The sequence below is a fragment of the Ostrinia furnacalis genome, unplaced genomic scaffold (genome assembly GCF_004193835.3).
Source record: "Ostrinia furnacalis isolate ACB-3 unplaced genomic scaffold, ASM419383v2 OfSCF0912, whole genome shotgun sequence".
NCBI classification, from domain to species: Eukaryota; Metazoa; Arthropoda; class Insecta; order Lepidoptera; family Crambidae; genus Ostrinia; species Ostrinia furnacalis.
This window is the reverse complement of record NW_021131151.1, coordinates 1-13011: the sequence shown is the minus strand read 5'-3', so window position 1 is coordinate 13011 and position 13011 is coordinate 1. Positions and strand designations below refer to the sequence as shown.

The window sequence follows — 13011 nt, the reverse complement described above, 5'->3', positions numbered from 1 at the left end:
ACAAAACGAAAAAGAAGTAACAACACTGTTTCTTAGTTAGGTAATTATTTAAAACTGCTCGTGGAATTGCAACGAACGTCCAAACTGACACCTGAAAATTAAATATTTTAAATATTAGGTACAAAATTATTGTTACAGTACAAATTAAGATTTAAGTAGCTATACATAAAATGCCTACTGCCTAGGTACTTACTTTCGTTGGACACGGACTGGAATTTGTCATCTCCCTGTAAAATTTTAAATTATTCCTATTTAGTAAGAAATATTAATAAAAAAAACCGACAACCTTGATTTTTGGATAAAAATGAGCTTTATGCAAATATCGGCTATAAAAATAAAAAAGAAAAAGAAAATATTAGAGGTGATCATAACAACACTTCATGAAACGATGCTCAAGAATAGAGGAATCAATACTCAAGAAGTTCAAGAACAGATGGATAGGTAGGTATAATACTGTAAGTAAGATCTAATTTAGAGCACGCAAATGTTAGGTACCTACCTGTAAATAAGTACATCACATGATAAAAATCATACAACTTACCCCGCCTACACCCATTTTCTCGTATTTCAAGGATGGTTTCAGTTTCTTCGTGTTGTTAGGCCTTGTAACAGTCCTGTGAAAAAAGTTTGTGTGTTACTGCTTGGATTGGAAGTTGATCGTAGAGCATTTTATAAAATCGAGTTTGACGGTCTTTACACTCTTTACTTCTTCAGGTACTTATCTACACTCAGATTTTGGACAGTTATTATTTACTGAATTAAAAATAGCATTTCTATTTCAACAACTGAGAGATTCCGACTGATGGAGATAAAAGGGCGTTTTTTTGAAGGAATATTCATTGTATTTGAAGGAATATTCATTTTAAGAAAATTCAAGGGTTGTTTTGTCCAATGACTGTCGGTTTACCCTATCTGACCTCAACAGTACTCAATAAACTTCATTTTGAGTAGATAGTTAAGTAGGTAGTTATATTTAATTAAAGGTATCCCATGACACAATATTAACAGTTTCTTAAAACAGTTATACCTGAGCAATTTCTTCCTTTGATATCTGTCTTTGGCCTCGTTGGATTGTATCCATTCATAGCCAGTTTGTTTTCTGGGACTTATCTGGAATGTTATTTTTTCAGTTATTTGTCTGAATCTGAATTATTTACCTAGAGGACAACAGATTCTAGTTTCTAGCATGGATTTGGCCTTAGACTGCCTTCTGAATAAGTACTAGGAATAATACGTTATTAATTAACTTGTTTCTTTGCGAGATTGAATCAGAAATGAGGAGATCCGTAAACGAACTAAAGTCGCTGACATAGCCCGACGGATTAGCAAGCTGAAGCAATGGGCAGGGCACATAGTACGCAGAACTGACGGCCGATGGGGCAGCAAGGTTCTGAAATGGAGGCCGCGTACCAAAAAACGCAGCTTGGGACGTCCACCTACAAGGTGGACCGACGACATCGTAAAGGTAGCGGGGAAGCGCTGGACGCAGGCCGCTACCAATCGATCAACATGGAAAGCATTGGGGGAGGCTTATGTCCAGCAGTGGACGTCCTATGGCTGAAATGGTGATGATGATGATGATGAATTAACTTGTTTAAATCACCTGTTTTCGTGGTGAGTAACACTGATCTAGTCTCTTAGCCTTGCGATCTGAAATAAAAAAATAAGTCAATGCTATTTACAATTCATTTAGGATTCTTCAATAAGCGAAACTGAAAATTAAGATACCTACTAAATGCTAGCTGAAAATCATTCCATGATGAAAAAAGCTGGTAGAGCATGCTATAATATTTGGGACGTATATACCTAAGCGCCCTGGAAAGGGCCTAAGTGCTAAATAAAAGCTTTGACTTTGACTTTGAAAAGGCTAGTATCGTACAGTGTCCAAAACAGAGTACTTAGTGTGTATGTTACGGTCAAAGTGATAAATGTGAAAATTATGAATAATCGCCGGTTATTATGAATAATTACCGCATGATTTGGTTAATGTGATTAATATGAGGTCATTTATGTGTGTATAAAACTAAATAGGCGGCTTAGGGGTGGCCCAAGGGCCCCCCCCCGCCGCACCTTAACCTATTTTTCACTTTAAATCAAAACATTATGTTATAGGCATCATGGAAAAGTAATATTATGCAAGAAACATCCCAAACTCATTATGCCAAATTATATTAATATAGATGATATCAAAACGTTCAAAAGTTTGGCTGTACACGAGCACGTACACAAGATGTTGTTCTCTTTTAAGAAATTTGTTAGTACTAAGGTTGAATTATTAAATCTTCTTTTCGTGTCGACAACAAACCTACACAGTGTCAGCCCAAAACTCCGCCACAAGAGTGGCGTTGTCAGTAGCACTCATCAAATCCTCCTGAGTGCAGTTGATTGGGCACTCAGGGCATGACATTATTAAATAATCACTGTTAAATGTGATTAATTTATCACTTTTACCGCGACTGTCGGTAATTATTCATAATAACCGGTTATTATTAATAATTTTCAATTTATCACATTAACCGTAACATGTATAACGATAATGAGGAAGATTAACTCACTTCTTCGACTCTGATGGTGGATCCTGGTCGGAGAACGCGTCTTAGATCCATTTGCTGGCTTCTGTATAGAGATAGGTAATTAGTTTGATTAGGTTAATGATAAAATTTAATGAAGAGCTTCTAATGAACACACCTATTACAAAATCGGGACTTTATACATACCTGAACGAGACTGACAGGGAATAAATGTGGAGCATAGAATTTCGAAGAGAACAGTTCATTGTAATACCACTGGGACTGAAAATAAAGACATTGTTATGCATTCTGAAATATTAAAGAATTGTGATTTGTGATATTCGTGAATTGGCATTAAGTTACCTCCAAAAGATATCTCGATGGAGACATAATGTCTTCAGCGCCTGAAAACGAAACCAGAATGAGAATTATTAAAAAAAAACTAGAAAAAATAAGCGATAGGTTCCCGTAACCTAGAGGGTAACTTCATACAAAAGGGTAATCTCTAGTTAATTATCTGTGATGTACCATAAATAAAGAGTGACACAACGAGACGGCAACACGTGACTAAGTACTAATACGGCGCGGTGGGGGTCAGTCGTAGTCGAGCCGCCGCATGGTACGGACGTGAGTGCTTGCTGCTAGCTCATATAGTTAGCTCATACCAGTGTTTTATTTAATACACCACCATTATCCGACGGGGTATAATAAGAGATATTACCCGTGGGAATAATCTGCGCGTGACTCCTAAAAGTCACAATCCTGCCTTCAGTCTTGACAGCTTTGCTCTTCTTCATCTCCATCGCTTGATCTCCGATCGAGAATTTCCTTTCTTTTCTCTCTACGCTCGGGTCTTTCAAGTTTTTGTCAAAGGTGATTTCTTTTGTTGTCGTCTTCTTCTCTACAATTGGACTCCACCAGTCCTTTGTGGTTGTACTGACGTCACAGAGTCTAGGCCTGTGGGAGAAATTGATAACGATTGAATTTCCATGCCATAGAGCTTGAGTTTCGGTACGTGATCGAATTAGAAATGAGAGATTTGTAACCAACTCAGCCTGCAGAATTGCCAAACTTAAGTGGCAGGACACAGCTTAAGAACTAATAGCCGTTGGGGCAGAAAAGTTATGGAGTGGCGACCACGGACCAAAAAATGCTATGTGGGCAGACCTCACACTTGGTGGACAGACCTCAACCGTATTTTTGTAAAATATTAACTAGATATTTAAAATCTTGGCCTCGATGACGGCATGACAAGCTAAAAACTTGGAGATATTATTGTAGAGTAGGTACAATAGATGTTATTATGCAACTAAAAAAATGTAGTCTGACTTGCTACATCGTACATGGACACTATAGGTACCTATCAGTTCCAGTACACTGGTTAGCTTTGGTGACCACGCTGACTTTGGTCCTTTTCTTCCTCTTTTTAGGCTTTCCATCGATGTAGGCCAGGCTGCATATAGTGCAGTCAGTGACGGTGGGGTCGCTTCTGATGGACGAACTGAGGATTGTGTCGCTGCCAGAACAACTGCTTGATGTGTACTCGAAGATTTCTCTTTGGAGATTCTCTAAAAGGAAAAAAGGGGTAAATTCGAGTATATTAAAGACATACGAGAAAATACGTGTCATTATAATATGTGTATTTTTGGAGATGAATATGAAGTAATTTTAAAGAGACGAAACTGATTTTGATAAATTAAAGCCGGTGATGAAATACGTGGAAATTTTTAACCTTTCAGGAGCGAATTAAAAGAGGCAGACAACAGAATAATATCTTTAATTTAAAAGAAAACCTATATAAACTGTAATAAAACATTTGAATATTGAAATCATCAGACTTCTTCAAGTAAGTTACTTTCTTTTCTTGTAACTAAAGGCGCTCCAAAAATATAAAATTAACGAATTGAAAAGTTACCATCACGTGCGGTGATGAATTCTTTCAACAACTTCATTTGGCTGGAGCCTAAAAATGAGAAAAATGTGAGATACCACCACGTCTTGATATCCAAAAGGCAGCTTGAACTTACTGTCGTCTGTGTAGTACACGTATTGTGTAGCGCATGTGCAGGTTTCTTTCGCTGCAGATATTTCTCGGGCTTCACCTGAAACAATAACTCTTCCGTTTTTCAGCAGTTCGATGTCCAGAAGGAACACACGTAGAAAACCAAATTTTGCTTAGACTTCAATCAAAAGGCTTGAATCAACCAGATTGTCCGAAAAAATATAGATTTCGTGCAGGGCACGTTAATCGGCCCGATTTAAGCAATCCAGGTGGCTTCAATCGAGACAACCTACTACCAAACTATCAAAAAGAGCACATAAATGAATTTACGATCGGCCAGTATTATTTTTGGGAAAATCTGGTTGAATTTACCTATTCATCAAACGGAGAAACATTAAGGAATGTGATTTTTCTATTCTCGGATAACTTTCAGGCTGATTTTTATCAGTCTTATTCCCAAAATGATTGCCCTATATGGCAGAAATTAGCATGTGACAAACCTTTGCTCAAGATACTTACTGCAAACACATCTGCATGGACAGTCTTCTGACTCAATATTGTTGACTGACCGTTTGATACCACTTGGCTTTTTACTAGGTGATATTACTCTAGATTGAACAGATTTAGCTGAAGTAGTTCGTACTACATCTGGTTTCGCCATCATTGCTTTATTAGACTTAACACTCGTCGCTGAAGTTTTAGATCGTTTCGTCGGTGTTATTATCTTGGGAACAAATTTTTCATTCGAATCAGTGGTGTCTGATGAATCTGGTTCATTTGATTTGATAATTTTGGTTGGTGTTCGTTGAATTTCTTTGAATTTTGACGCATTTGATTTGATGTCTTTTTTAGAAGGTTGCGTCTGCATGCCTTGGTTTTGCATACGCTTCAGGAATTCCAAAGCAGATTTGCAACCACTGAAAAGAATGTTAGATTAGAGATTACTTTTTACAAGCGAGTCCAACTAAGCAGTAGGAAGAAAGCGAGGAACAAAATAATTTATAGTTAATACTTGGACTATTTCTACTAACCAAATGTATTGGGTTCCTTCGGCGACCATTGGATCTTTTTCCAATATTTTATCTGTAAATTTTAGAATATCAAATTAGGCTGCAATTTCATACGGCATAGGATCAAGAAGAAGCCTCAATCATAAACTACTTATTAGGCTACCTGTTACTTTTGTCTTAGATTTTCTTTGGCTGGTCATCACTTCTTCATTGACTGCAATACATTATAAGATTAAAATTAATATTATGAGTAATAAATGTTTCTCTCTTTCTTTCTTTGATTACAAGTTACTCATGTTCTAAGAATATTCGCAAATTTTCAAATCTCACCAGATTTCTTCAAAGTTCTTTTACTTGATTCCGTATTAGTTTCTTGATTCACTTTCTTTGCACTTTTAGACTTTAGACCTTCAGTGGCTGAAAATTGTAAGAATCATAAGTCGCTAAGTAGGTACCTACTTGGTTTGCTTCTTAACGTTAAAATTACTTCAATAGTTTAGGCGATATGGTTACCTGTTAATTTCGTTAAACTTTTGCTCAGTACATTTTTTATATCCTTATTTGCTGTAATAAAACATGGGTTACTTTGTTACTGAAGCGTTTTTAACTGTTTCTACATTGGTTAGATTATTTTGTTATATTTTATGAATCAATCGAGGTAGAGTCATAGCATTACCTGATCTTAGCTTTTCGATGCTTTTTTTAACAATGGCTTTTATCTCATCTGAAGCTGAAACAAAAGAATGAGGTGCATATTTTGTTATTAATGACGTAGATTAATTATTATGACCTACATGAGTAAATAATTTATTACCGGAGGTTTTCTTGTTAACTTTATCGGCAATAACATAATGGTTGTCTTCTGGAAAGAGTATTTTTATAAAATGAGATATTTTTAAGAATATTTGTATAAGTAGCATCAATAGCATATCAGTCAGTATCCTTACCCTTTAACTTCAGTATGCTTCCTTCCTGGTCATCTGCGAAATTTTCTTTGACTGTAAAGTTAACACTAGTTGAAAAATCCGATATATTGAACAGTTTTATAAGATTGGAAATGTACTTACCTGCTTTTCTCTCAGTTTGTACTTCTGCATGAGCTGAAAATCGTAAGAATAAAATACATAGTAAAAATCACACACAATCTAAAACAATAAGAAGACAATCTTACCGGATTTCTTTACCACACTTGTGTTAGATCCTGTTTTTCTATCTCTCATAACTGCAATAAAGTAAAGAAGATAATATTTAGCAGGTCTTGTATTTCTAGTATTAGATTACAAAATTTCAGGATTCTCTGCTACGTAAAGTGTGATCTAATTATAACAGACGCAAGGTTTAACATATTTTTTTACTTACTGACAGTAGTAGACTTTTTCACAGAGGATTTTTCCCTTTGAGTTTCCCTTTGAGCAGTTTCGTTTATTGGATTGGTTTGTTGAATTGCTACAGGTGGAGCCACTTTTTTCAGCTCTATGCAAGGACAGGAATCTTTGTCTGTCAATTAAAAACATTTAACTTTGATTTAAGTTGTAAAGGTTACTAGGTAGTCTAGGTGGGATACCCTCCATTCGCATAACGTTTTTACTACTAATATTATATTAAAGGCATAATTTTTCGACATACTCGTACTAAATTATAATATCTAACTCAGTTCTTCACTAAAAAAAACATTTCTTATTGAACGAAGTGTTTTATTAATATTGTTGAGTTTGTTACAATTTCCTATTTTAATTGAGGTTAGGTATAGTAATTCTAATTACCCTTTAACTCGTGATTTTTGCGTCTTTCGTATGATCCAGTTTTCGTTTCAGGTTTCGGGTATTTTTCAGTTGCCATAGAACCTTTATCAGTATTTGTTTTGGCGTTCTCTATAGAAACTTTCTTTTTGGCTGCTGAGTCCTTATCCTTCTCAAAAGTCTTAGAGGCCACTAAGACCACCGTTGGACCTCCGTGGGACATGACTTTTGGTGCTAAGCAATCACAGGAGTCTAAAAACAGTATGTTATAAAAACAGTGTGTATGTAAAAACAAAATGTTTAAGTTGTTTACTTTGAAACTTTTAAGATTAATGGATGGCCTTTGATTTTACTCACCAGAATCATCCAATCCGGCCTTTTTAGCTAGAAATAAAAACGTTTTATTAAGTTATAATAATTTCAAAACAGGACAAAACAGTATTTAGGAATGGCGGTACTTACGGTCTGCAGTGTTGATATTTTTGTCCTCTGAAACACATAAGAAATGAAGAATTGTAGGCAGGTACTTACAATAAAACATAAGATCCATTTTATTTTACTTCAAGTTGCCGTCATTTTTTTTTTGCTAAAGATAATAATATATTTTTGATTGGGAATTTTGAAAGCGGAAAGTTCTTCTCAATGATTGAAAAGAAAAGAGGTTCTAAAATAGTACCCTGGGGTACACCTTTAATGATATCTCCAGGAATAAAGTCTATTTATTACTTTTGGGATTCTTCGTAAAATGGTATGAGTGGCTACAGGTGGTTGAAACGTTGTCGGGATAAGTTGTACCTACTCACCTTGTTTTCTAAAACTTTGTGTGATCGCATCCCTTTTATCTATATCTTTTTTATTGGAACAAAAGCTTCTGATGAACGTTACTGAGCTTTCATATCTGAAAAGAAGTTTAGTATAACTAATTTTTAAAATCCATTGCATTTTATTATTAAACACATTAAGAAAAATAGGTCCCAAAGTAGCTCCTTGGGAGACTCCTTTACGATATGGAACTTACCTAGAACGTATACCATCCGATACAACTCTGTAAACGTTGAAAAACCATTCTTTAATCAATCTGCAAAGATTGTGAAACTTTAAATTTTGTATAGTCTGGTCTGTGAGCACGTAGAATTTTGTCCAATGACCCCAAGCTACCCATCCTTATCGCTCGCGCGACATTATGTTGCTGTCGCGCTCGCACACTCACTGCGGGCTCCCGTCGCACAGTCGCGACAGCAATATAATTACGCGCGAGCGATAAGGATGGTAGCTTGGGGTCATTGGACAAAATTCTAAGTGCTCACAGACCGGGCTTTAGACATCAAAATTTTAAAGTTTTATGCAAATTCATACCTTGTTATCTCCATGAATTTCTTTTTACAGACACTTTGATGGCTGTCCTCGAATAGTTTGTCAAAACATAATAAAAAATCTTCAGTACAAGTGCTGCACGGTGATTCAGCTGTAATTTTTCACACAATTTTATAATCATTAGTGAAAATGAAAATAATATTGCGTTGATAGTCAAACTTACTGCGGATTTGACCGTCATTGCTTGTGTGCTTCTTCGCTTTAATTACAGTTTTACTTTGTGTTTGCTATAAAAAAGATTGACAAAACAAGTATATTCCAAAGAATAACAAACCGTAATGTAAATAGGCAAAATTTTAAAACGTTAGATTTTAAGCAGTCATTTGATAAAACTTACTTGGTCGGAATCCATTCCCCAAAAGATATTGTCATCTTTAAAACTGAAAATAAGATGCACAATCTATTGAAAGAAAAAGATTAGGTACGAGATGAATACGAAAAGATAAAACTTACTCTTCAAGCTTTTGAAAATCGTCGTTGCCAATGGATTCATAGAATTTTAGTCGTCGTGTTATATCTGTTGAACTGTTTTTTTCTGCGAATATTAGACAAAAATATAATGCCTTTCAAAGAGAGAGAAGACATTTTCTAGATACCCAACCCAAGTGTTCGTAAAATCTGTGTATTTACCGCTGTCCTTTGTGAAAATTTCATTGGTTGTTCTAAATATTTTTTCCATAAATGAGGATGATGAGGAATCACTCAGTAATCTGAATCCAATCGTTTTCCACAAATCACTGAACGTCATTCCATTCTTGAGGTGCTTACCTGGAAACATCATCTTTTTGATCTTCTCTCTTAAATAGATAGAGTTAAAAAGCTATACCCCACCTCTGTAAGTATTCTTTTTCGTAAAAATAAACTTACTATTTCGAGATGTTTCAATTATATCATCACTTTGGAAGGTTCCTCGTAGTTGTTTATTGACAACTGGCTCAATATTTAGATTTATCTCTTTATGGAATAACTTTTTATCCTGAAAACATGTAGAATTAGGAAACAGTTTATTAAAAATAAGATCATATTGTTTATCAGACACTTTACCGATTTATTCTTTGAAGTACTGTTAATTACTGCAACCGCCTCACTGATTTCTGGTTTCGTATTAATTTTATCACCATCCTGTTTGCACTGACGTTTGATCCAATCTTGCTCAGCCAAATACGCAGAAATTCTGTACTTTCTTGTATCTTCACTGTCATTTCCGTCGCTTTTAAGATAAACGTCCTCAGATTTGGTGTGTTTCAGTTTTTTCTTCTTTCTACGTTTGTAGTTTTTTATATCCGCTGAAGGAGCAGCATTTTGGGCATCACCGTTCCCCAGACAATTCAAACTTTTATTAGCTTTCGAAGCTTTGTGAAACCCAGTAAATAAATTGCGAAATTTTCTTAAACCACGGCAGGAGATTTCAGGTGGTTTTATAGATACGTTTTCTTTGGTATCCTTCTTTGCGTTATCATTATTTTTCTTTTTCGATTTCTTTTTATTGTTTTTATCTTTTTTGGCATTCTTTTTGTCATTTGCAGGTGGTTCTTTGGCATTTGATTTATTCTTTCGTGAACTCTTTTTGTTATTATTATTAGATTGTAATATCTTTTCTACGTTTACATTGGTGCCCTTTAGACTGATACTATAAGTGCTAGATTTGGCTATTACATTGAGGACACTTTTTGCTAAATTACTTGATTTTTTAGCTCTGTGAGAGTGAAAACTTTTCCCTTTAATTTTAGTATCTTTTGCAATAAGATTATGTGAATCAACATCTTTTGTTATTTCACCTTGCTGTGGACGTTTAATAACAACCTTTTGTTTTTGATCTTGAATTTTTCGTATACAATCATAATGATTAGGACAATATTCGCTATTACAGTATTCGCAATTTACTAAATATTGTCTTTCGTGTATGGGTCGTCTATCATTCATTACATTTTTCATATGTCTAACTAGCAAGGCTTTCTTGATGATGGCCTTATTGTGATCTTTTGGATCATTTTGCATTCCATTATGTGATACTGATGGAAGATCTAGTTCCATACTATCTTTATTAATATTTTTATCAGTCTTTGAAAATATACTGCGCGTATATTTTACTACTTTACTTGAAAAAGAGACGTTACTTTTCTTTCTTTCGCTTACACTAAAACACTGTTAAGAAAATATTGTTTAGTTGGTTCTATTGTAGCTAAAAAGTAGCAGATGAAAAACGTTTCAAATTCGCTACTACTTACAGAGCGATTTGATTGGCTTAGAAAGTCGTGTGAAGCTTCATCGTCATCTTCGCTTCCATCAGAACCTCTAAAAAAACAATGAAATATTTAACACAGCACAAAGCTTTAAGACTGGAATTGTCATTGGGAGTATTGGGATATGACAAAAGTAGGCGCAGTGAAAGGCTAATACAGAACCTGACTTTGAATCTCATTTTATTTATTTGTACCTATTTACCCCCTTGCTATAAACTATACCTACATACATTTAGGGTGTGCAAAACTTACTTTTCCAGGCTCACGTCGCTAAAATCTCCGTAATCCTTTGGTGATAAGCAAATCGTACACAGTTCGCCGATGTCCGCAAAGCAACTGGTGCAATACACTCCGGGACAGTCTGATGTTCTACATCTGCAAAATGACGCTTTCTTTCATCATCATCATAATCAACATTACCAAAAGTCATTTAGTCTCTTCCACTTTATTTTTCATCAAATGTAATTTCCTCATTTGTCATTTAAAGAATTTCTTCATCACGAATCGTCGATCGTGTAGGTATTGAATGATGCTCAACGCAAACCTGATAAGCTCAGTGTCCTCCCTGGCAGCGTATTGTGTCGTTCCACATAGAAGACAGTGTCTTTCCTCTGGGCTTGTCCCAAGAAGGGCTCGCAAACAAGCAGATCTAGAAAGGGAGAATCATTGAGTCTAATTTTCATATTCTGACTACTGCTATACGGACAACCGTCATAAGTATCCTACTTGATTATCAAAATAGATGTGATTTCCCTGTTTGTATAATGAAGCCATGCAAAGACATGACTCACGTTTCACGAGTTCACGACTTCACGTGGTTAAATCAGGTTCTACTATTATCAGGTCAGCAGATAAATGCTTTAGTAAAAAGTCTAGAGAAATGATAAGTACTAACGGTATAAGGTCATTCAGCCATCGTCGAAAAGTCAGGCTTCCTTGAGTTCTATATTTGTATGTACGATGGAGTTTCCTTCTTGCGAACTTCATAAAACCTCCTATGCAAAAAGAAATAACGTGATTTTGAAAGATACCCGTATTTCTGACTGGCATGGTCATGATGATGTAAAGGAACTTGAAGATTACAAAAATTACAGCTTTCAGTACACTCCTCCCTGATACCTTACTGCCTCAATGTAAAAGTCATATTTTTCATCCTGGGTGAAGAAGCTTCGGTGAGAGTTTACAGTCAAATTATTGTGCCTATTCCTAATAAAAAATATCATCATTTTAAAACGATTGACAAGTTATTTTATATTTGCATACAGTAGACGTTCAAATTATTGAGAAAGGTACAAAGGTGAGACAAACAAAGATGGACAAAAAAGTTTGAAGGGGACCTTGATGAAAATTACAAAATACAGATTGCAATTAATTTGTATTTATTATCGTAGCTTATGTAATAGTTTGAGCAGGTACCACTTTTGCTATGGTAGAGCAAGACAATATGCGTCATTTTTTTCTTATCAAGCAAAAGCTGTAGACAAACGTCGTTTCAACCAGAAGCTGTCCAGTGCTGGACAAAAACCTTCCCAAGGATTTTTACTACGACCGGACCTTTTCATGACCTTCACCAGATTGTCGGTTTACCTTACACAACGTTTTCGGTTCATGGTCACCAATCTAGAACTTTTCAGTCTCAATGGCCATCAGTTCTACGAGATATAATATGTGCCCCGCCCACTGTCTTTTCAGTTTGGCTACAAGAATGCATTGTCTTATATTACGTAGTTCCTTTCAGCCAATTGACGTCTGTCCACTTTCTTTGTCCACTACTGGACAAAGGCCTCCTCCAAGGATTTCCACAACAACCGGTCTTGCGCCCGCATCCAGGCACCGCCCGCGACCTTCACCAGATCGTCGATCCACCTAGTGGGGGGTCGCCACTAGAGACGCCCTTGTCATACTACAACATTTTTAGCTTACATACCTCTAGTCCTCAAAATATGGGTGTAAAGCCAGTCAGCGCGAACTTTCGCTCTTTCAGGCTGGTAGTGTCCCATGACTACATGACGTAACCGAAGACCATAAGGCTCAAACATCGCGAAGAACCATAGCAAGAAGATCAGCACCCCTGCAAATATACCCTTGAGGTAGTGAAATCGGATTTTGGTTGGTTCAGGCCTTGTTCACAGA

General features: G+C 35.8%; 2 protein-coding genes across 2 annotated transcripts; both read right to left on the bottom strand.

Annotated features, from left to right (window-relative positions):
* Positions 1–9026, bottom strand: LOC114350485 (uncharacterized). Its single transcript, XM_028301311.1, has 30 exons — positions 8973–9026; positions 8799–8862; positions 8618–8726; positions 8280–8306; positions 8065–8159; positions 7724–7750; positions 7619–7645; positions 7286–7513; positions 6882–7019; positions 6694–6744; positions 6590–6622; positions 6470–6520; positions 6337–6384; positions 6199–6252; positions 6036–6086; positions 5853–5939; positions 5686–5736; positions 5544–5595; positions 5032–5429; positions 4538–4612; positions 3871–4078; positions 3232–3467; positions 2874–2914; positions 2718–2792; positions 2556–2616; positions 1604–1650; positions 1028–1110; positions 542–614; positions 194–227; positions 1–91 (listed from the first exon to the last, which is right to left on the bottom strand). Exons 1-30 carry the CDS (start codon positions 8985–8987, stop codon positions 45–47), a joined length of 2586 nt encoding a protein of 861 aa, XP_028157112.1. The 5' UTR covers positions 8988–9026; the 3' UTR covers positions 1–44.
* A 58-nt stretch (positions 9027–9084) lies between these two features.
* Positions 9085–10669, bottom strand: LOC114350475 (cylicin-1-like). The gene is made up of 5 exons (XM_028301299.1): positions 10580–10669; positions 9680–10417; positions 9503–9611; positions 9266–9403; positions 9085–9170 (listed from the first exon to the last, which is right to left on the bottom strand). Exons 1-5 carry the CDS (start codon positions 10667–10669, stop codon positions 9085–9087), a joined length of 1161 nt encoding a protein of 386 aa, XP_028157100.1.
* Between the last annotated feature and the right edge of the window lie 2342 nt (positions 10670–13011).

Excerpts from the sequence above, each read along its gene's own strand:
- LOC114350485 (XM_028301311.1), bottom strand. Across the intron at positions 7,751-8,064 it reads ACAAAGTTTTAGAAAACAAG|AGGACAAAAATATCAACACT; the intron begins GTGAGTAGGTAC and ends TATGTGTTTCAG. Across the intron at positions 1,111-1,603 it reads GTTACTCACCACGAAAACAG|ATAAGTCCCAGAAAACAAAC; the intron begins GTGATTTAAACA and ends ATAACATTCCAG.
- LOC114350475 (XM_028301299.1), bottom strand. The coding sequence starts at position 10,669 with ATGGAACTAGATCTTCCATCAGTATCACATAATGGAATGCAAAATGAT. Across the intron at positions 9,612-9,679 it reads GTACTTCAAAGAATAAATCG|GATAAAAAGTTATTCCATAA; the intron begins GTAAAGTGTCTG and ends ACATGTTTTCAG. Across the intron at positions 9,171-9,265 it reads AATTTTCACAAAGGACAGCG|AAAAAAACAGTTCAACAGAT; the intron begins GTAAATACACAG and ends TAATATTCGCAG.